Raw genomic sequence first — 24,235 nt, forward strand, 5'->3', positions numbered from 1 at the left:
CTTACACTGGCCAGCTTGGCACATAATTATCCATACCTTATATCTGCTGGGATTGCTGATAAACACTACATACAGCGAGTGGCACGATCCTCCCCTCTGCGCACTGAGCACACAGCGTCAATCGCCTGGCGCCACCACCATTCAGCAAATGCATTGAATTTTTTTCATTGAATATAAGGCATTCTCAGAGTGGAGGGGGGATGGGCAGGTGATGTTGCAGTCCACCCGCTTCTCAGCTTCTGTGAGCTTCTCACAATTTGAAATAAAAGCTACGGCAAGTCCGATAGACCCCGCCTCATTTCCTGGCTGGTGGACGCCCAGCACCATCTAGCTCTTTCCTTCTCGTTCTCTGTCCCTGGCCCTGCCCCTTTCATTCATTGGATTTCATTTTATTTCAATCATCAGGATCAGCATCACATGTGATCTGCATACAAATCCAGCCTGCCTAGGCACACCCACTCCTCCAGCCTGCCTAGGCACACCCACTCCTCCAGCCTGCCTAGGAACACCCACTCCTCCAGCCTGACACCCACCCATCAAGGCATTTTTTAATATTTGCATAACTCCTCGCAAGAGCCGGCCCACTGCTTGTATCAGGACCAGGGGCGGACTGACCATTTGGGAACTCGGGCACTGCCCGAGGGCCCAGGGTCAGAAGGAGGCCCCATGAGATGTCCCTGGTACCTTTCATAGGCTTTTTTGGGTGTGGTTTGAGTGTGGGCGAGGACACAGGGGCCCCATGATCCCCTATTGCCCAGAGGCCCCATGAGTTGTCAGTTCGCCCCTGATCAGGACTGAGGGCTCTTGAGAGGAGTACTGAGGCAGGATGCTGTGACGTCTTCAGGAAGCCATGTATATCACTCTACCAACCCCTCCCACCCGCCATGATCTGCCTGCATTGCATAAAGAAGCACAGAGACCCTGGGATGAAGTCACTGGGCCAAAAATAAGGTATTCATGAAGACAGACAGATTTATTTAGAATTTTGAGAGAAGAACAGAGACCCAGTGATGATGTCGCTGGATCTAAATCGCAAGGAAAACGGAATAGTTTTACCCCAAAATATCATTAGTAGGTTGCTGATGGGGGAGGGGGAGCAACCCAGGGAAGGTAAAATAGAAGCAGATTAAACTTTAGCTTTAAAGAATTCTATACGTTCCACTCAGAACCGAATGCCCAAAACAGCTGCGTTATTATTGGACGATATTAACCATTTCCTCGCTGCGGGGATTTCCTGTGCGGTTTGGGGCAGCCGCGAAGGGCTCGTCATTCTGAGTAACATGAGCCGCAGGACTGGAAAGCTGTGATCCTGAGTGGAATTCCAGAACACATTGTTATCCATCTCTATCGCAGTATTAGGAAAAAAGTCCAGGGACTGCTCAGGAGCTATTTTCAGCCCTCTGATTTCAGAGATGTTCCTCAGCATCAATCATCACCCGGGGAAAGATCTTTCTGGGGAATTTAAAGGGTCCCGGAGTGGGAACAGACCTTATACTCCCTGAGACGCCACCGGAGAAGGACAGGTGAGTCCCCTGTGACCAAACAGCTTCAACCGTCCCCAATTCTCAGGACTGGGACACGTTCTCATGATTTGTTCTTGAATGTTTTTGCACCTGGAAATATTGGTGATTTTTTTTTTACACCAACAAGCCGCTAAATCGCACAACTTTCTGATGGCATCTGCGGTGCTTTCCCTGTTAGTAGAGACTGTGATCGGTGTGTTAGGATTTATTGTCTGAAGGATCGCTGCTGGAAGTGTTTGGTGCACAGAGGAATGGTGTGCCCTAAGGACCCCCCACACTAACCTTCTCTGCAACCCCAACCCCACACTAACCTTCTCTGTAACCCCAACCAATCCCAACCCCCCACTAACCTCTCTGCAACCCCAACCCCACACTAACCTTCTCTGCAACCCCACACTAACCTTCTCTGTAACCCCAACCCCACACTAACCTTCTCTGTAACCCCAACCCCACATTAACCTTCTCTGTAACCCCAACCAATCCCAACCCCCCACTAACCTCTCTGTAACCCCAACCCCACACTAACCTTCTCTGCAACCCCACACTAACCTTCTCTGTAACCCCAACCCCACACTAACCTTCTCTGTAACCCCAACCCCACACTAACCTTCTCTGTAACCCCAACCCTACACTAACCTTCTCTGTAACCCCAACCCTACACTAACCTTCTCTGTAACCCCAACCAATCCCAACCCCACACTAACCTTCTCTGCAACCCCAATCCCACACTAACCTTCTCTGTAACCCCAACCCTACACTAACCTTCTCTGTAACCCCAACCCTACACTAACCTTCTCTGTAACCCCAACCCTACACTAACCTTCTCTGTAACCCCAACCCCACACTAACCTTCTCTGTAACCCCAACCCTACACTAACCTTCTCTGTAACCCCAACCCTACACTAACCTTCTCTGTAACCCCAACCAATCCCAACCCCACACTAACCTTCTCTGCAACCCCAATCCCACACTAACCTTCTCTGTAACCCCAACCCTACACTAACCTTCTCTGTAACCCCAACCCCACACTAACCTTCTCTGTAACCCCAACCCTACACTAACCTTCTCTGTAACCCCAACCCTACACTAACCTTCTCTGTAACCCCAACCAATCCCAACCCCACACTAACCTTCTCTGCAACCCCAATCCCACACTAACCTTCTCTGTAACCCCAACCCCACACTAACCTTCTCTGTAACCCCAACTAACCCCAATCCCACACTATCCTTCCCTTTAACCCCAACCCCACACTATCCTTCTCTGCAATCCCAACCCCACACTAACCTTCTCTGTAACCCCAACCAACCCCAACCCTACACTAACCTCTGTAACCCCAACCCCCAAAAACGAAATACCCTTTTAACTCCAAAACTAACCCTAACATCAACCCTCCCTGTAACCTGAACCCCAACACTAACTCTCCCTGTAACCCCAATACTAACCCTCTTTGTAGCCCCAACCATAACTCTCCATGTGACCATAGCCCTCCTATAGTCCTTCAACTAACCTCAACCCTAGGACTAAATATCCTTATAACCCCAACACTAACCCAAACATTAACTTTCCCTGTAACCTGGACCCCAACACTAATTCTCCCTGTAACCCCAATCCTAACCCTAACCCTCTTTGTAGCCCCAACACTAAGGGCTCATTTAATCTCCAAACAAAAAAGGTATTCTTCAGGTTTTCTGAAGGTTTCTTCACAGTGAGAACTGTGAAAATGTGGATTAGACTCCCTCAAGAGTTGGTTGTGGCCAGCTCAGTGGATTGCTGTAGGAAAGTCCTGGATTCTTTCTTGGATACACAAAATATAACTGGATATAACATTTATAGGTAAAGTTGATCCAGGGAATATCCGATTGCCTCTCGGGGGATCAGGAAGGAATTTTTTCCCCTGCAGGAGCAGATTGGATCGTGCTTTGCTGGTTTTTCTTGCCTTCCTCTGGATCATTTTTTTTTAATGGTTGAACTAGATGGACTTTTGTCTTTTTTCATCCAGACTATGTAACTATAGACTCCAGAGAGAGAATTTTTACCCCAACACTAACTTCAAAACATGGCATTGGACACGCTTTTTGTTTTTTAAAGCACTCTAAATAGCAGTCAAAGCCTGTCACTAAATAAAGTATTTTGTTTACAGTCCTCTTTACACATTGAGTTTGCTTTAGTGGTGCTTCAAAGCATCTTCAAAGCCTCAATAGAAGTCTATGACAAATCTTCATTAAAGCTTAAAAAAGCACCACAAAGCATCATTGAAGCACCACCCAAGCATCATCAAAGCATTGCAGAAGCATGAAGCATGTTGAAGCGGTAGGTGGTTTCATGTGTTTTAAAGTCAAAGCAAGTGTAAACGAGCCCTAACTCTCCCTTTAACCCCAATACTAACCCTAACACTAACCCTCTTTGTAGCCCCCAACACTATCTTCCTTATAACTGCAACCCTAAATCTTCATGTGACCATAATATTAGCTTTTCAACTAACTTCAACCCTAAGACTAAACATCTCTATAACCCCAACACTAACCCTAACAATAACTCTCCCTGTAACCTGAACCCCAACACTAACTCTCCCTGTAACTCCAATACTGAGCCTAAAGCTGCCCATAGATGGATAGAATTTTGTACAAACATTCTTAGGAAAAGTCTTGGAAAACCTGAGACTAAATATCTCAGGAGCTATTTTCAACCCTCTGAATTCAGAGATGTTCTTCAGCATCAATCATCGCCCGGGGAAAGATCTTTCTGGGGAATTTAAAAGGTCCCAGAGTGGGAACAGACCTCATACTCCCTGAGACGCCACCGGAGAAGGACAGGTGAGCCCCCTGTGACCAAACAACTACAGCTGTCCCCAATTCTCAGGACTGGGACACGTTCTCATGATTTGTTCTTGGATGTTTTTGCACCTGGAAAAACTGGTGATTTTTTTTTTTGTACTAACAAGCTGCTAAATCCCACAGCTTTTCGATGTAATCTGCGGTGCTTTTCCTGTTAATAGAGACTGTAGTCATTGCCTTAGGATTTATTGTCTGAAGGATCGCTGCTGGAAGTGTTTGGTGCACAGAGGAATGGTGTGCCCTAAGGACCCCCCACACTAACCTTCTCTGTAACCCCAACTAACCCCAACCCCACACTAACCTTCCCTGTAACCCCAACTAACCCCAACCCCACACTAACCTTCTCTGTAACCCCAACTAACCCCAACCCCACACGAACCTTCCCTGTAACCCCAACTCCACACTAACCTTCTCTGTAACCCCAACTAACCCCAACCCCACACAAACCTTCCCTGTAACCCCAACTCCACACTAACCTTCTCTGTAACCCCAACTAACCCCAACCCCACACGAACCTTCCCTGTAACCCCAACTCCACACTAACCTTCTCTGTAACCCCAACTAACCCCAACCCCACACAAACCTTCCCTGTAACCCCAACTCCACACTAACCTTCTCTGTAACCCCAACTAACCCCAACCCCACACAAACCTTCCCTGTAACCCCAACTCCACACTAACCTTCTCGGTAACCCCAACTAACCCCAACCCCACACTAACTTTCTCTGTAACCCCAACTAACCCCAACCCCACACTAACCTTCCCTGTAACCCCAACCAACCCCAACCCCACACTAACCTTCTCTGTAACCCCAACCACCCCAACCCCACAGTAACTTTCCATGTAACCCCAACTCCACACTAACCTTCTCTGTAACCCCAACCCCACACATACCTTCTCTGTAACCCCAACCAACCCCAACCCCACAGTAACTTTCCCTGTAACCCCAACTCCACACTAACCTTCTCTGTAACCCCAACTAACCCCAACCTCACACTAACTTTCTCTGTAACCCCAACTAACCCCAACCCCACACTAACTTTCTCTGTAACCCCAACTAACCACAACCACACACTAACCTTCTCTGTAACCCCAACCAACCCCAACCCCACACTAACCTTCCCTGTAACCCCATCCCCACACTAACCTTCCCTGTAACCCCAATCAACCCCACATTAACCTTCTCTGTAACCCCAACCCCCAAAAACTAAATACCCTTTTAACCCCAAAACTAACCCTAACATCAAACCTCCCTGTAACCTGAACCCCAACACTAACTCTCCCTGTAACCCCAATACTAATCCTTTTTGTAGCCCCTAACCCTAACTCTCCATGTGACCATAGTTCTTCAACTAACCCCACACTAACCTTCTCTGTAACCCCAACTAACCCCAACCCTACACTAACCTTCTCTGTAACCCCAACTAACCCCAACCCCACACTAACCTTCTCTGTAACACCAACTAACCCCAACCCCACACTAACCTTCTCTGTAACACCAACTAACCCCAACCCCACACTAACCTTCTCTGTAACACCAACCAACCCCACACTAACCTTCTCTGTAACCCCAACCCTAAAACTAAATAGCCTTACAACCCCCACACTATCCCTAACATTAACCCTCCCTGTAACCTGAACCCCAACACTAACTCTCCCTGTAACCCCAATACTAACCCTCTTTGTAGACCCAACCCTAACCTTCTCTATAACCCCAACTCTCCATGTGATCATAATAATAGTCCTTCAATTAACCCCAACCCTAAATATCCTTATAACCCCAAAACTAACCCAAACATGAACCCTCCCTGTAACCCGAACCCCAACACCAACTCTCCCTGCAGCCCCAATACTGAACCTAAAGCTGGCCATAGATGGATAGAGTTTTGAATGAAAATTCTTAGGAAAAGTCTTGGAAATTTTGTATGAAAATTCTCAGAACATTTGAATATCATTCAAAAGATTTTGCTTGCTTTTAACATTTGATTTTAGAATAAATGGATTTACCTAACGAAAACCACATACATTGCTAGAAATTCATTTGTTCGAGGAAAATTTTCCATCCTCCTCCTTCGAAATTTCCCATCACATCACTGGAAATGAACATCAGTTTGACCCCACAAATGATTGGAAAAACTAATCAACTTTCTTAGAACATTCTTTTCCTAAGATTTTGTGGTCGAATTTATACTCATTCAGTTTAACAGTGTAACACTAACCTTGCCTAAAACCCCAGCCTATACATTAGTCAGTTTACTTCGGGTGGTTTGAATGAAAAAAACTGACAAGAAAGAATGGAAGAAGGAAAGAAAATGAGGAAGAAGAAAAAAAGAAGGGAAAAAAAAGAAAGAGAGAAAAGGATGAGAACGAGAGAAGAAATGAAAGCGACTCTTCTTGCCTCTGTGCACTCCAGGAATTGCTGGAAACAATTTCTCAGGGCAGGTTTCCTGATGGTGACAACAGTGGACCATACTTGAGTAATGTGTGTCAGTGTTGCCAATCTCTAATGCCTGTGTGACAGGGAGACAAAAGCTGGGGAACAACTGGGAGACAAGGACAGATCGTTGGAATAGTAGAAAAGAAGGCACGCCCAAAGAATGCACTTTTGATGGTGGATTAGGAGGCATTTATTGAGAGTAACAACAAATACATCAAGCCAACGCGTTTTAAGAGAGAAGACTCTCCCTTCTTCAGGGCTATTAGACAAATACAAAAAATATACAGAGAAACAAATATATGAGAAAGAGAAAAAAAAACCCAGTATGTATATGAAAAAAATAGTATGTATGTACTACTGTGTTTTTCTCTCATATATTTGTTTCTCTGTATTTTTTTTTTTTTTTATTTGAGCCCTCGCCCTCCAGAGGATTTACCCCCCTCCCCTTCCTGACCATGCCATTTTTTGTGTTATGGTGCTACGTTACTTTAACTGACAATTGTGAGGTCATGCAACGCTGCACCCAGGTTAAATTGACGTCCTTTTTTTCCCACGAATTGAGCTTTCTTTGTGTGGTATTTGATCACCTGTGGAGTTTTTATTTTTTGTGCTACAAGCAAAAAAGACTCACAATTTTGAGGAAAAAAAATAATATTTTGGACTTTTTGCTATTAAACATGTCCAGTAAAACTTTTTAAAAAAATAAAATTTTGTTATAAATTTCGGCCAAAATGTATTCTGCGATATGTCTTTGCTGAAAAAAAAAATCCCAATACGTGTAAATTAAATGGTTTACGTGCGAGTTATAGCGTTTACAAATGACAGTGTATATATTGGGATTTTGTTTCCTACTAGTAATAGCGGCGATCAGCGACTTATAGTGGGACTGCTGCCAGTGACACCAATACAGTGATCAGTGCTAAAAAAAACAGCACTGATGCTGTACTAATGCCACTGGGCAGGAAGGGTTAATGTGAGGGGTGATCAAAGGGTTAACTGTGTACTGGGAGTGTTTTACTAGGGGGTGGGAGGTGTGTGTTTCACTGTTATCACACTGCTCTGGATGGCTGTGCTGTGCAGTGTGCACGAGCTGACAAAAAGGAAGACTGTAAACAAAACAGTCTTCCTCCCCGTTGGTGATTGTCAGTAATCACTGGGCCGGGACCCACTGAGTGGCGCGGGCAGGGCACGCGTGAGGCTTGCACACACCCCCCATCAGGAAATGCAAAATCACGTGTATATATATATAATGTGATTTGTGCACCCGTGCTGCCGTGTAGCAGTATATCTGCTATACGACGGTGGGTAAGCAGTTAATAGCCCTGAAGAAGGGAGAGTCTTCTCTCCCGAAACGCGTTGGCTTGATGTATTTGTTGTTACTCTCAATAAATGCTTCCTAATCTACCATCAAAAGTGCATTCTTTTGGATGTTGGGTGCTCCTTCTTTTTTATTATTACAGATATACGTGTGGAAACAACCTCAAGACTGCACCAGAAAGCAGCCCAAACCCTAAGAGGGTTTACCGCCAGTATCCACCATTGGGGACAACTGACTGAAGGGTCTTCCCCCTACCCACCAACGCAACCACCCACCTACGACCAGTGACTGATCCTGTCAATCCAGCGCAGTCTTCAGTACAAACAGAGACAGAGCGCTGTCACCCTATAACAGGAAGTGCCTGAACAAGGACCTCCAGGGCAGGATCATCAGTGATTATTTTGATAACAGCTGCCAATTTAACCACTTGCCGTCTGGCTGCTGTATATAAACAGCCGGACAGTGGCACTCCAGGGGTGGGTTGCCGTTAATAAACGACACCCGCCATTATGGACCGTGCGCATTCCCCAGGAGCGTGCAGCACCGTGATCCGGTGTGCGCTGTGTCCTCCAGACACAGTGGAACACCGATCATCATACGGGACCTCTGTGCAAGGTGCCGATCATGTGATCACTGGTTGGCCAATCAGTGATCACATGCAGAGTAGTAAGCAAGAGGTCACTTCTGACATCATTGCTTACTACGTGTGAAATCTGTGAATGATCACAGAGGTCGCATGGTACAGGGCTATTCACAACAGTCTTGTACCATGTGACAAGCTATGACCAATCACAGCTCACTCAGTAGTTCTCAATGGCTGTAAGAATGCAGCCAGAGAGAAGGAGAAATTATTGCTTTTACAGCCTTTATGGGTGTAAACGCAATCAGTGTAAAAAAAATAAAAATCTTTGTCACCCCCCACAAATAGCTACTGCTAGGGTGACAGTATGTAGAAAAAAAAACATAAATAATAATATGAAAAAAAAAATAATTTTTTAAATTATAATTTTTGGTTATAAACTAATTTGGGTTCTTTTTTTTTTTCTTTTTTTTACTAAAAATAAAAAATAAAAATCCCAGCGCTGAATAAATACCACCAAAATAAATCTTGGTCTCCAAAAAATTTAAAAAAATTCATATGGGTACAGTGTTGCATGACTGTGTAATTGTCATTCAAAGTGTGATAGCACTGAAAGCTAAAAATTGGCCTGGACTGGAAGGGGGGGAAAGTGTCTGGACAGGAAAGGGGTGAAAGTGTCCGGACTGGAAGGGGGTGAAAGTGTCTGGACTGGAAGGCTGTGAAAGTGTCCGGACTGGAGGGGGGTGAAAGTGTCCGGACTGGAAGGGGGGTGAAAGTGTCTGGACTGGAAGGGGGTGAAAGTGTCTGGACTGGAAGGGGGGGAAAGTGTCCGGACTGGAAGGGGGTGAAAGTGTCCGGACTGGAAGGGGGGGAAAGTGTCCGGACTGGAAGGGGTGAAAGTGTCCGGACTGGAAGGGGTGAAAGTGTCCGGACTGGAAGGGGGTGAAAGTGTCTGGACTGGAAGGGGGGGAAAGTGTTCAGACTGAAAGGGGGGGAAAGTGTCCGGACTGGAAGGGGGGGAAAGTGTCCAGACTTAAGGTGGTTAAACAGCCCAAAATCAACTTTTGGGTTTAATGGACATGCAGCTCATATGAGGCGTCATTCTCGGCTTTACATTTACTATGACATTAATCATTTCACTTTTTTTCAGACTCTAATTTTTCAGCAATGCCAAACCTGGGTGGAGGCGCCAAGTGCGGAGCCTGCGGCAAGACGGTTTACCACGCCGAGGAGATACAATGTAACGGGAGGAGCTTCCACAAGCCGTGCTTCATCTGCAGTAAGTGCAGAAAATGGAAGTACATGTCACCCGCTTTTGCAAATGTGAATTCAATCCTGAATATCTTTTCCCTTTGTTTTAGCAAACTGTATTAAAACCTTCGGGATTTCTTAATTCACATCCTCCCCGCTTGCTTTGTTTCCATGAGGCAGACGTACAAATAATATTTTGTATTAATATATTCCATTTATTACTTGGAGGCAAAATATAAGCAGATTTAAAGTGTTACTGAACCCACAACAGTACAATCAGTCTGTAGATGCAGTAAAGCGTGCTGGTTATACTCAGGGGAACCTAAGGGGTTAATTCTCTGCATTGTGTAAAAAGGCTGTTTGAGCCTGACTTCTGTGTTCCTCCCCTTTTTCAAGCGACCACCTCTTATCTCCCGATAAACCTGAACCGTAGGCAGTTTGCACATGCTCAGTTTGGTGTGTATTTCTAGAGAGGTTTTTTTTTCTTGGGCGAGTGCATTTGATCAGCTCAGGGCCAATCAGCACTGTCCAGACAGAGGTCAGGTGTTTTACATCCTTCTAGGGCAGGGGTAGGCAACCTGAGAGCCACAGGACTACAAGTTCCATCATGCCTCTGCAAGTCATAGCTGTAACTGTCAGTTTTGTCATTTTTGCAATGCCTCATGGGAAATGTAGTTCCAGAACAGCTAGAGAGCCACAGGTTGCCTATCCCTGTTCTAGGGCAGAATTAATACTCCTCCTACAGGCTTTAACCAGTGGCCTGCTGGACACTGATAGAAGTCACAAGACTGCTCTATACTACTGATGAGAAAAGGGATTTAGCAGTTTATATTTACTAAAATAATTGCATTCCCATGTTCTGTGTACTGTGGGAGAGCAGATATAGTGAATGCTGGGTCCGGGGAGAGCGGATATAGTAAATGCGGGATCCGGGGAGAGCGGATATAGTGAATGCGGGGTCCGGGGAGAGCGGATATCGTCAATGCAGAGTGCGGGGAGAGCGGATATCGTGAATGCGGGGTCCGGGGAGAGCGGATATAGTGAATGCGGGGTCCGGGGAGAGCGGATATAGTGAATGCGGGGTCCGGGGAGAGCGGATATAGTGAATGCGGGGTCCGGGGAGAGCGGATATAGTGAATGCGGGGTCCGGGGAGAGCGGATATAGTGAATGCGGGGTCCGGGGAGAGCGGATATAGTGAATGCGGGGTCCGGGGAGAGCAGATATAGTGAATGCGGGGTCCGGGGAGAGCGGATATAGTGAATGCGGGGTCTGGGGAGAGCGGATATAGTGAATGCAGGGTCCGGGGAGAGTGGATATAGTGAATGCAGGGTCCGGCGAGAGCGGATATAGTGAGTGCAGGGTCCGGGGAGAGCGGATATAGTGAATGCAGGGTCCGAGGAGAGCAAATATAGTGAATGCAGGGTCCGGGGAGACCAGATATAGTGAATGCGGGGTCCGGGGAGAGCGGATATAGTGAATACAGGGTCCGGAGAGACTGAATATAGTGAATGCAGGATATAGAGAGCGGATATAGTGAATGCAGGGTCCAGGGAGAGCGGATATAGTGAATGCAGGGTCCGGGGAGAGCGGATATAGTGAATGCGGGGTCCGGGGAGAGCGGATATAGTGAATGCAGACTCTGGGGAGAGGGGATATAGTGAATGCAGGGTCCGGGGAGAGCGGATATAATGAATGCAGTGTCCGGGGAGACCGGATATAGTTAAAGCGGGGTCCGGGGAGAGCGGATATAGTGAATGCAGGGTCCAGGGAGAGAGGATATAGTGAATGCAGGGTCCGGGGAGAGCAGATATAGTGAATGCAGGGTCCGGGGAGAGCAGATATAGTGAATGCAGGGTCCGGGGAGAGCAGATATAGTGAATGCAGGGTCCAGGGAGAGAGGATATAGTGAATGCAGGGTCCGGGGAGAGCAGATATAGTGAATGCGGGGTCCGGGGAGAGCGGATATAGTGAATTCGGGGTCCTGGGAGACCAGAAATAGTGAATGCGGGGTCCAGGTTTAAGTGCATTCCCTCTAGCATCTGTAGCCCCTGTATAACCCGCCATATTGTTCTGCAGTGGTATGCAGGAAAGCCCTGGACAGCACCACAGTGGCAGCGCATGAGTCTGAGATATACTGCAAATCTTGCTACGGTCGGAAGTACGGCCCCAAGGGATACGGGTATGGACAAGGAGCTGGCTGCCTGAGCACCGATACCGGAGAGAGATTTGGCATCGAAGTGGCTCAGTGAGTACGATATTTTAAACAACTATGCAACACCTGTCCAGGCTTTGAAAATACATCCCGACGCGCTTCGGGGGAATTAGAGACTGCCTTTGTCAGGGCTTTGGAGATTAAACCCCAAGATTTCTGTGTTTATCTCGGTGGCATATATCTGGTGTTCCATGTGTCATTGGGATGTGTGATTCTGGGTAATACATGCCATTAAAAAAAAAAAAACATGGAGGTTTGTTGTCCCACTCATCCCCTGAAGATAAAACTCTTCCGAAAGTCATTCCTGGCGCCAAAATGGCAGCATACTAGCACATGAATGTTGCCATGGATCGGTGCCAGGAAAGGAAAATTACAGTAAGTATTCGATACAATTTTCCATTGTTATCCTGAAAATATACAAATCCAGTAAAAGTGTGTATGTATTAGCAGGGGCGGACTGACCATTGGAAACTCGAGGGCCCGGAGTCAGTAGGGGGCCCGGAGTCAGTAGGAGGCCCCATGAGATGCCCCTGGTACCTTTTTCATAGGCTTTTTCGAGTTTGGGCAAGGACACAGGGGCCCCGGGATCCCCTATTGCCTGGGGACCCCATGAGTTGTCAGTTCGCCCCTGTGTATTAGTGATCTTGACCAGGGGCAGACTGACAAATCATGGGGCCCCCGGGCAATAGGAAATCATGGGGCCCCTGTGTCCTCATCCACACTCAAACCACACCCAAAAAAGCCTATGAAAGGTACCAGGGGCATCTCACGGGACCCCCTACTGACCCCGGCCCTCGGGCAGTGCCCAAGAGCCTAAATGGTCAGTCCACCCCTGATCTCGACGCGCAGCAACCAATCGTAATCCATCGTCTTCTAGTTGCAGACATTTTGATTGGTTGCTATGGCTTATTGCTTGTTCTATTGGTTACTGAATAATAATAACATAGTTAGTCTGGCTGAAAAAAGACAAAAGTCCATCCAGTTCAACCATTAAAAAAAAAAAGTTATAATCCTACACCCACAATAGATCCAGAGGAAGGAGAAAAAACCCAGCAAAGCACGATCCAATTTGTTCCCGCAGGGAAAAAATTCCTTCCTGATCCCCCGAGAGCCAATCGAATATTCCCTGGATCAACTTTCCCTATAAATGTTATATCCAGTTATATTCTGTGTATCCAATATTGTAATTTTGTAATTGTCAATGGTCTTTGACCAATCTGGACATGTTTTTCATACATGGGTGGGGCAGACATCCAGTCCGACCATTGTTGGGGTGTTCGGGGTCATGGAGCGTCACGTTGGGTGCAGCGGCCGTGTCCATTCAGCCGTGGCATCTCAATTGACGGCTATGGGACTGCTGGCACGGGGATGCACGCGACCCCTGTGCATCCCCTTGCTGGTATTACGCAGCCCTACATGGGGAGCGGATTTAAACACCCCGTGTGAACAAGGCCTGACTATCCAGCATTTAATGCAAACTAATATCAGTTTGACCCGTCTATAAAACTCCTTGAATTCTGTAGCCTCACCCAAACCCATCTGTGTCTCTGTAGGACGCACCCATCCCGTGGCTCCCCGACCACCACACACTCCTCCAAGTTTGCACAGAAGTCCGGTGCCACGGAGAAGTGCCCCAGATGTGGGAAATCCGTCTACGCTGCTGAGAAAGTTATTGGAGGGGGAAGGGTGAGTCACATTCATTGGTTGTAATCGGAATCCTGAGCAAGGATCAGGGTTTATTTTCAGTGAGAAAACGGGGGAACGCAGGGGAACACGGGCCCGCCACTTTTACCACTGGATGTATGTAATGGTAAGGGGTGCTGGAGGGACTATTGATGCTTGCTTCCATGGGATCTGTTGTTGCTGGAGGGGATGTATTTTTGAGTGAGGAACTTATGTTGCTAGTGGGGGATCTGTTGTTGCTAGGGGGGTCCTCTGTTTCTGGCGGAAATAACTACTGTTGAGGGAGGGGGTCTATTATTGCTGGTTGCTGGAGGGTTTATAGATCCGTTGTTGCTGCTGGGGATTTATTTTTGAGTGGGGATCTATTGTTGCTGGTGGGAGATCTGCTGTTGCTAGTGGGGTCTTATGTTTCTGGGGGGTCATTTTTTACTGGGAAATATCTACTGTTGAGGGAGGGGGTCTATTATTCCTGGGGTCTATTTTTGAGTGGGAATCTATAGTTGGTGTCATTGGGAGGAATAGTACCCCATTGTTGGTGTCAGTGGGAAGAATAGTGCCCCATTGTTGGTGTAAGTGCAGGAATTATTGTCCCATTGTTGGTGTCAGTGGGAGGAATAGTGCCCCATTGTTGGTGTAAGTGCAGGAATTATTGTCCCATTGTTGGTGTCAGTGGGAGGAATAGTGCCCCATTGTTGGTGTCAGTGGGAGGAATAGTGCCCCATTGTTGGTGTCAGTGCAGGAATTATTGTCCCATTGTTGGTATCAGTTGGAGGAATAGTGCCCCATTGTTGGTGTCAATGAGAGGAATAGTGCCCCATTGTTGGTGTCAGTGCAGGAATTATTGTCCCATTGTTGGTATCAGTTGGAGGAATAGTGCCCCATTGTTGGTGTCAATGAGAGGAATAGTGCCCCATTGTTGTTGTCAGTGCAGGAATTATTGCCCCATTGTTGGTGTCAGAGGGAGGAATTGTGCCTCGTATCAGTGGAAGCAAAAGTGCCCCAAGGGTCAGATAAAGGCAAGCAAAGGGCCGCAGTTTAGAGACCCCTGTTCTAGAACACAGTTGTGTCCCCCAATAAACACAGAGAAAAGGTTTTATGGTACAAAAAAATCCATTTTTGTCTTTCATTTTGGATAATGGGGAGTGCTAGGTGGGTGTTTATAAAGCTATGAATTTTTAAATATCGGAGTCACCTGGTGGCTCTACTTTTCCTAGAACTTCTGTGGATAGTCCATAGGAAAACCTGAATATAAAATGAAGGATAGATGCCCATCTCCAATTATGAAAGCCTGGAGCGATGTTTTATTCAAAATCGCCAACACGTTTCGGGGTGGTAAAACTCCCTCCCTCAGGGCTGAGCTCAAGAAAGCCTTGGTTCGGCTGACAAACTACAGTGTGATAGAAGACTCCCAACAGGACTGCCAGCCAATGGATCACCAGTACTTCGGAATAATATCCGGTCCAGACTTTTCCTGAACTCATTCAGCCCTAAAGAAGGAAGATTCTTACAACTCCCGAAATGTGTCGACTTTACATAAAATATCGTGGACTCTGGGTGCCTCTATCCTCGGTCTATGGTCAGGTTTTTACTGCCGTCTGTGCCCCCGGTGGGGAAAGTCACCCTGGGGGACTTCTGTTGCTCCTCGTTATTCTTTTGCCTTTACCCCATTGATACGGGACGTCGGGGGATAAGAGGGGTTTGTGATAATGGTTGTTCTTTTCTCTGCAGCCCTGGCATAAAACCTGCTTCCGCTGTGCGCTGTGCGGGAAGAGTCTGGACTCCACCACCGTGACGGAGAAGGATGGAGAAATCTACTGCAAAGGTTTGACCAGAATGAGAGATCAGAACATAGAAACATAAACTCCCATGGTAATGGAAATGTGGAGTCATTTCTAGTCTGTGCCCCCATAAGGGGGTACCACCAGTCCTCCTGTACGGGGCCCAGGCCAGCAGGGGGGCCCAGGCAGCTGGGTGAATCACATGTGAGCAGGGAGGTTGATCGGAACGGTGGGGGGGTGGGGCAATTACTATAACTGATCCCCATACAGCCAACCTGACAGGGCCCCCCTTCCCCCCAAAAAACCCCAGTTTGCTATGCTTCAGCAAGGAATGAATACAGTGAGTGAGCGCTACTGCTCACTCATTGTGTTCATTCAGGAAAAGAAGGGGATGGTAAATGTGACACTGCCACATATGGCACTCTCCATCCTGAAGGATCCTATTGTGTGCTTGCAGCTGTTGGTGGGAGGGAGAGGAGGGAAGCTGGAAGCACTGCAGCGGTGGGGGGCGGGGGGGGCTGGTCAGCAGGGGGAAATGTATGGTGCACAGGGAGGGAGATGGGGATGGCGGGGGGCAATTACTGGAACCGATACCCTGTATGGCTCTCTCTGCAGCAGCTGAAAGCCAGATTCTTCTCCTCTCCCTCCTGCTGGCTTTCAGCTGCTGCAGAGAGCCATACAGGCGATCGGTTCAAGTAATTGCCCCCCCCACACCCATCTCCCTCCCTGTGCACCATACATTTCCCCCTGCTGCCCAGCCCAGCCCCCCCCCCCCCCCAGCTGCAAGCACACAATAGGATCCCTCAGGATGGAGAGTGCCACAGTGTCACATTTACCAGCCCCTTCTTTTCCTGAATGAACACAATGAGTGATCAGTAGCGCTCACTCACTGTATTCATTTCTTGCTGAAGCATAGTAAACTGGGGGTTTTTTTTGGGGGGGGAGGGGGGCCCTATCAGGTTGGCTGTATGGGGCCCCGTTGTTTCTAACAGCAGCCCTGGCCCCCATGCTGATCCTTTGGCTTCAATGCTTTGGGTCACTGACATGGAACAAGAGTTATACAGGGGTTAGACAAAAACATGGAAACACTCCATGATTTGCAGGTGTGAAAGTGACGCCATGTTTTGCGGTGAAAGTGGAAGGGATGTAACATCCTTTTGCTTCTGCTGTGTGATGAGACACCTAGGTAACAGGTGGGAAGCCTCACTTTCCTCCTTCACTGTGTGTGCTGCTAGTAATACAGAGTCATGTCAGAGCTTACTGAGCTTCAAAGAGGGAAAATTGTTGGTGCCGCTTAGCTGGCGACAATTTATTTGCTGTATCAAAAGTTACGACGGCATGTACAGTTTCCGGGGAAACGTCGTCCGATAAGCATAAGCGCGGTCCACTGACAGTCAACTGACTGAACAAAAAAGGACAGGATTGTGACATTTAATAAGAAAACAACTGCTGTGACTGCAGAGATCAATCTCAGTCCTGTGAAAACTGAGTCCCATGAAGACTGAGACTGAGCTCTGCAGTCACTTTTGCAGCAGTTTTCTTATTCCGGGTCACTATCCTGCGCAAAGAAAACAACTGCTGCAAAAGTGATTGAAGAGCTCAATCTCAGTCCCGTGAAAACTGAGTCCCATGAAGACTGAGCTCTGCAGTCACTTTTGCAGCAGTTTTCTTATTCCGGGTCACTATCCTGCGCAAAGAAAACAACTGCTGCAAAAGTGACTGCAGAGCTCAGTCTCAGTCCCGTGAAGACTGAGACTGAGCTCTGCACTCGCTTTTGCAGCAGTTTTCTTATTCCGGGTCACAATTCTGCACAAAGAAAACAACTGCTGCAAAAGTGACTGCAGAGCTCAGTCTCAGTCCTGTGAAGACTGAGTCCGTAGAAGACTGAGATGGGGCTCTGCAGTCAATTTTGGAGCAGTTGTTTTCTTTTCTTGTTTTGCAGCAGTTGTTTTATACCGGCGGGTATAGGGCATAGGGATACATGGACCGTCCGATCAGGTCCGCCTGAAAAACTGACAAGTGGACCTGATCAGATTGCCGTGTGAAAGGACAAAATAATCAAGCAATTGATCAGCAGATTGCGCAGCTAAAGTCTGCACCAGCAGGGAGGAGCATGCACATTTAAAGGGATACCCGGGAATGCGTTCTTTCATATAATGCTCAGGAACAGCAGTACAGTGAGTGACGCCAGCTCTTTAGATCACGCTCACACATGATAAACAGCAAAAATGATTGATGGCAGAGAATGGCAATAGCTGGGAGGGGCAAGCAATGACTATACAGATCCAGAGGAGAGGGGATTGATGATGATTGAAGTCTTTCAGACAGGAAACGAAGAACACAATATAGCTGCAGCTTCAAAAGGGGAAGCCGAGTTTTAATAATCAATTTCAACACAGGAGAGATTTTGCTACAAATGTGTGGTCAGGCTGGAGGTCTGCCTAAATCAAGCAACGGGAAAAGCAGCATTTATGGTTCACCGCAGGGGCGGACTGACCGTTTTGGAACTCGGGCACTGCCCAAGGGCCCGGGGTCAGCAGGGAGCCCCATGAGATGCCCCTGGTACCATTCCTAGGCTTTTTTGGGTGTGGTTTGAGTGTGGGAGAGGACACAGGGGCCCCATGATCCCCTATTGCCCGGGGGCCCCATGAGTTGTCAGTCCGCCCCTGGTTCACCGATCAACCTTTACCTGTTGCGAGTACTGACACCCCTCCCCCATCCCTCTCTTTCCAGTTTGTTACGCTAAGAACTTTGGTCCAAAAGGGATCGGGTTCGGAGGCCTGACACAGGTGGAACAAAAAGAAGGATGAACTGAAGAAGAGCCTGCCCACGTCTCAGATGTTTGAAGTTCGGGGGCTGCTGACATCCCAACCTCTTCGATGGCTCTGATCAGCGCAATCTTTGGCATCTCTCAGTAAATAGACGGAGACGTGATGACGTCACTTCCAGCACGAGAGCCATTTTGGTCTACCCATAGCAGTACACCCAGCATGTTTCCATGAGGTCCTGTGAGCACGTTTTTTTGCTTGTAACATGTGAGTGAGCATTTACCAACTTGAATAAATGTAACAATATTACGCTGTGGGAGGAGTCTTCTTCTTTTCTTTACAACATATATGAGGAGGCTGAGTTTATTACCCTTTATGAAAATTACCCGGATACCAGGATCGGTGGTACCTTTAGGTCCTGGGGATACCACCACTATTGTGATACCGGATCCGCACCTGGAGGATTGGGCGTTTAGCGGTGCCAATAATATGAAGGCTTTTTGACCCCTTGGGGTCGCTACATGAAGGTGGGGGGGCAATCTAGCCGGTGACGGATCCCATTGCTTACACCTGCATCATTTATGGTCATTTATGGTCATGGCTGGAATTTTCAATATTTCCGGCTATATTGAGGATCACACAAGTGGAGTTTGGTTTTTGTTCTGTGTTTTTGGGGGGCACAATATTTAGTTTTTGGCCAATTCTGACGAATAGTATTTTTATATTTTTTTTCATATTTATTTTTCTTTATTTAACACAGAGTGTCACTTTATCATCATTTGTGTTTTCACAAATTTGCTGCCTTTTTTTTATAGCATTTAGTCCCAAATTTAGGGACTTGAGGACGGTATATATATATCTATCTACACACTTTTGTATGTGGTCACCTACAGGGGCGGACTGACCATTTGTAAACTAGGGCTCGGGGTCAGTAGGGGGCCCCATGAGATGCCCCTGGTAACTTTTTCATAGACTTTTTTGAGTGTGGCCAAGGACACAGGGGCCCCATGATCCCCTATTGCCCGGGGGCCCCATGAGTTGTCAGTCCGCCACTGGTCACCTATCACACGTTGGTTACACATGTATGTGGAAGGACTTTTGGTAGTCCTATGCTACTGTCTTTAGTCAGATTAATTTATCCTGACCGTCTTATTGTCTATCCATTAACCACCTCCTGTCCGGCCCATGTATATAAACGGGCGGACGTTGGCAGTGCAGGGTCAGGTGGGTGTTTATAAACGACCACCCCGCCCCCTGCTTGTGCGCGTTCCCTGGGAGCGCGCAGCACCGCGATTCGGTGCCCGCTGTGTCCTCCGGACACAGTGGAACACCGATTGTCGGACGGGACCTCTGTGTGAGGTCCCCATCATGTGATCACTGATTGGCCAATCAGTGATCACATGAATAGTAGTAAGCAAGATGTCACTTCTGACATCCTTGCTTACTACGTATGAAATCTGTGAATGATCCCAGAGGTCACATGGTAAAGGGCTATTCACAACAGCCTTTACCATGTGACAAGCTGTGACCAATCACAGCTCTCACAGTAGTTCTCAATGGCTGCAAGAATGCAGCCAGAGAGAAGGAGAAATTATTGCTTTTACAGCCTTTATGGGTGTAAAAGCAATCAGTGTAAAAAAAAAAAGAAAAAAAAAATCATCACCCCCCACAAGTAGTACAGTGTAACTATGGTGACACTGTACTGCTAGGGTGACAGTATGTAAAAAAAACAAAACAATAATATAGTATAAAAAAATAAAATAAAAATGTAAAAAAAAAGTTTAAAAATTATAATTTTTGCTTATAAACTAATTTGGGTTATTTATTTATTTTTTTTTACTAAAAAGATAACGGAATACATTTTGGCCAAGATTTATGATTAAATATTATTTATTTGCAAAATTTTCTAAGAAACACTTTTTTTTCAAAATGTTTGGTCTTTTTCGTTTACATAGAAAAAAAAAATAACAATCCCAGCGAAGAATAAATACCACCAAAATAAAGTTTTATCTGTCTCAAAAAAAATGGTAAAAAATTCATATGGGTACAGTGTTGCATGACTGCACAATTGTCAAAGTGTAATAGCGCTGAAAGCTGAAAATTGGCCTGGGGGGCAGGAAGGGGGTAAAAGTGTCCGGACTGGAAGTGGTTAAGGCACTATTTGTGCCATTTGTCAGTTATCGTTTCACTGCACAGTTTTTGGGCATCATTTATGCCAAGTATTTATCACGTGTGATTCAGTGATTTCTGTCACTTTAACCCTGTTTAGGGACACAAGTGTGTCTTCGTGTACTATTTTTTTTTCTCTTTCTTTGCACTATTTATTTTTCATTTTTTATATATATATATATATATTTATTGTATATGTTGTAGATTTTTTTTATGATTGCACGATATTGTGAATAATGGATTATATTCACCTCATATAGTGGATTTTATAAGGGGATTAACATTGATCCAGTTTTGATTATGCATTATATTTAGGCATTGTGTGGGATCGCAGCACCATTTTTTCTTGTTGCCTCAGTAAAAGCATTTGTTTTTTTCCATGAAATGAACATGCCTTTTCCTTTGATTATCAAGATCCATGTGCATGTGTCCCCTTCCGATCATACATGTCTTTTTCTGTAACAATCACCCAACGAGGCAACCATTCAATCTGTAAATCTTCCAACCACCACCCTAGGCTGGCCACAAACGCTACACTGAGACTGTGCAACTTCCTTTGTATGTAGACATAACTGTGCAGTGTGAGGGCTTGCATTCATTTATATCCGAGCAAGGAGGTCTTCAGCAAATACAAAGCTGATTGTGCTTGGTTCCTTTAGAATGCAACCTGCTTATAAAGCACCAAAGGGGATGACCAACCCCTGAGGAACACTGGTCTGACACAGGAGGATGACCAACCCCTGAGGAACACTGGTCTGACCAACCCCTGAGGAACACCAGTCTGGCACAGGGGGATGACCAATCCCTGATCAACACTGGTCTGACACAGGGGGATGACCAACCCCTGAGGAACACCGGTCTGGCACAGGGGGATGACCAATCCCTGATCAACACTGGTCTGATACAGGGGGATGACCAACCCCTGAGGAACACCGGTCTGGCACAGGGGGATGACCAACCCCTGATCAATACTGGTCTGACACAGGGGGATGACCAACCCCTGAAGAACACCGGTCTGGCACAGGGGGATGACCAACCCCTGATCAACACTGGTCTGACACAGGGGAATGACCAACCCCTGAGGAACACCGGTCTGACACAGGGGGATGACCAACCGCTGATCAAAACTGGTCTGACACAGGGGGATGACCAACCCCTGAGGAACACTGGTCTGACCCAGGGGATGACCAACCCCTGAGGAACACCAGTCTGGCACAGGGGGATGACCAACCCCTGATCAACACTGGTCTGACACAGGGGGATGACCAACCCCTGAGGAACACCGGTCTGGCACAGGGGGATGACCAATCCCTGATCAACACTGGTCTGACACAGGGGGATGACCAACCCCTGAGGAACACTGGTCTGACACAGGGGGATGACCAATCCCTCATCAACACTGGTCTAACACAGTGGATGACCAACCGCTGATCAACACTGGTCTGACACAGGGGGATGACCAACCCCTGAGGAACACTGGTCTGACACAGGAGGATGACCAACCCCTGAGAAACACTGGTCTGACACAGGGGGATGACCAACCCCTGATCAACACTGGTCTGACACAGTGGATGACCAACCCCTGAGGAACACTGGTCTGACACAGGGGGATGACCAACCTCTGAGGAACACCAGTCTACGCTGTACAAGGTGCGACAATTTAATTCCTGGAATAGACTGTAAAAAAAAAATAAAATGTTGGCTTACCTATCTAGCAGCTGTTGTCACCTTCAAAGTAATCTTTTCTAGATGACTGTGCCACTGCCGGAAACATTCCTGGAATTCGTTTTCAGGAACACCGTACAGCATCTTTGTCGCAGCACGCTGGATACCTGGAATGTCACCAAAGCTGTATCCTCTTATGGCATTTTTTTTTTATTTTGGAAACAGCAAGAAGTAACAGGGTGTTAATATCAAAAATCAGGGAAAAGGGAAACACTGGGGAATTCACGCACAAAATCTGGAACATAGAGGTGCCACCAGAATGTCTGGAAGGGTGACACCTAATCAAATATCAAAAACAAAAAAAAAGGAGAAGAAAAGAAGGCTGCACACCTAATAGGCTAACCTCAAATGGAATTTTATTATGCACCATAGACAGTAATAAGCCATCGGAGACATGACAATCCTGAATGACAGAGGACACTACCACCCCCCCCCAGAGAATTGGAGAGGGGACCCTAGTTTGGTAGCCCAGTCCAGCCTTGTGTAGGTCTACAATCTTGTTCCTGACATCCTTGGACAGCTCTTTGGTCTTTGCCATGGTGGAGAGTTTGGAATCTGATGGTTTGATTGCTCCTGTGGACAGGTGTCTTTTATACAGGTAACACAATGAGATTAGCAGCACTCCCTTTAAGAGACTGCTTCTAATCTCAGCTTGTTACCTGTATGAAAGACACCTGGGAGCCAGAAATCCTGCTGAATGATAGGGGATCAAATCCTTATTTCCCTCATGAACATGCAGATCAGTCATCATTTGTTAGACGCATTTCTGCTGAATTTGTTGTTGTATTCTGTCTCTCAGTGTTACACCGAACATTTGATTTTTAGACCGATCATTTCTTTGTGAGGGGCAAACATTCAAAATCAGCAGGGGATCAAATACGCATTTCCTTCACTGTATATACTGCTGAGAAAAGGTATTTAGCAGTTTATATTTATTAAATGAATTGCATTTCCATGTTCTATGTACTGTGGGAGACCAGATATAGTGAATGCAGGGTCCGGGGAGAGCGGATATAGTGAATGCGGGGTCCGGGGAGAGCGGATATAGTGAATGCGGGGTCCGGGGAGAGCGGATATAGTGAATGCGGGGTCCGGGGAGAGCGGATATAGTGAATGCGGGGTCCGGGGAGAGCGGATATAGTGAATGCGGGGTCCGGGGAGAGCGGATATAGTGAATGCGGGGTCCGGGGAGAGCGGATATAGTGAATGCGGGGTCCGGGGAGAGCGGATATAGTGAATGCAGGGTCCGGGGAGACCGGATATAGTGAATGCGGGGTCCGGGGAGAGCAAATATAGTGAATGCGGGGTCCGGGGAGAGCGGATATAGTGAATGCAAGGTCCGGGGAGAGCGGATATAGTGAATGCGGGGTCCGGGGAGAGCGGATATAGTGAATGCGGGGTCCGGGGAGAGCGGATATAGTGAATGCGGGGTCCGGGGAGAGCGGATATAGTGAATGCGGGGTCCGGGGAGAGCGGATATAGTGAATGCGGGGTCCGGGGAGAGCGGATATAGTGAATGCGGGGTCCGGGAAGAGCGGATATAGTGAATGCGGGTCCGGGGAGAGCGGATATAGTGAATGCGGGGTCCGGGGAGAGCGGATATAGTGAATGCGGGGTCCGGGGAGAGCAAATATAGTGAATGCGGGGTCCGGGGAGAGCGGATATAGTGAATGCGGGGTCCGGGGAGAGCGGATATAGTGAATGCGGGGTCCGGGGAGAGCGGATATAGTGAATGCGGGGTCCGGGGAGAGCGGATATAGTGAATGCGGGGTCCGGGGAGAGCGGATATAGTGAATGCGGGGTCCGGGGAGAGCGGATATAGTGAATGCGGGGTCCGGGGAGAGCAAATATAGTGAATGCGGGGTCCGGGGAGAGCGGATATAGTGAATGCAAGGTCCGGGGAGAGCGGATATAGTGAATGCGGGGTCCGGGGAGAGCGGATATAGTGAATGCGGG

The 24,235-nt window shown here is 47.2% G+C and overlaps 1 protein-coding gene across 2 annotated transcripts; it reads left to right on the forward strand.

Annotated features, from left to right (window-relative positions):
* Positions 1 to 1,407: 1,407 nt before the first annotated feature.
* LOC149432929 (cysteine and glycine-rich protein 3-like) lies at positions 1,408 to 18,699 on the forward strand. 2 transcript variants are annotated; one of them, XM_089664797.1, is made up of 6 exons: positions 1,408 to 1,523; positions 9,843 to 9,971; positions 12,021 to 12,189; positions 13,710 to 13,842; positions 15,568 to 15,661; positions 18,351 to 18,699. In XM_089664797.1, the coding sequence occupies exons 2-6, from the start codon at positions 9,860 to 9,862 to the stop codon at positions 18,425 to 18,427; spliced, it is 585 nt and encodes a 194-aa protein (XP_089520923.1). In that variant the 5' UTR covers positions 1,408 to 1,523; positions 9,843 to 9,859; the 3' UTR covers positions 18,428 to 18,699. The 2 variants fall into 2 exon arrangements, with proteins under 2 accessions (XP_089520923.1, XP_089520921.1); XM_089664795.1 differs by lacking the exon at positions 1,408 to 1,523 and adding an exon at positions 4,180 to 4,337.
* The last annotated feature ends 5,536 nt before the right edge of the window (positions 18,700 to 24,235 follow it).

Source organism: Staurois parvus, unplaced genomic scaffold (assembly GCF_062004578.1).
Source record: "Staurois parvus isolate SC_StPar_1 unplaced genomic scaffold, SC_StPar_1.0 ptg002045l, whole genome shotgun sequence".
NCBI classification, from domain to species: Eukaryota; Metazoa; Chordata; class Amphibia; order Anura; family Ranidae; genus Staurois; species Staurois parvus.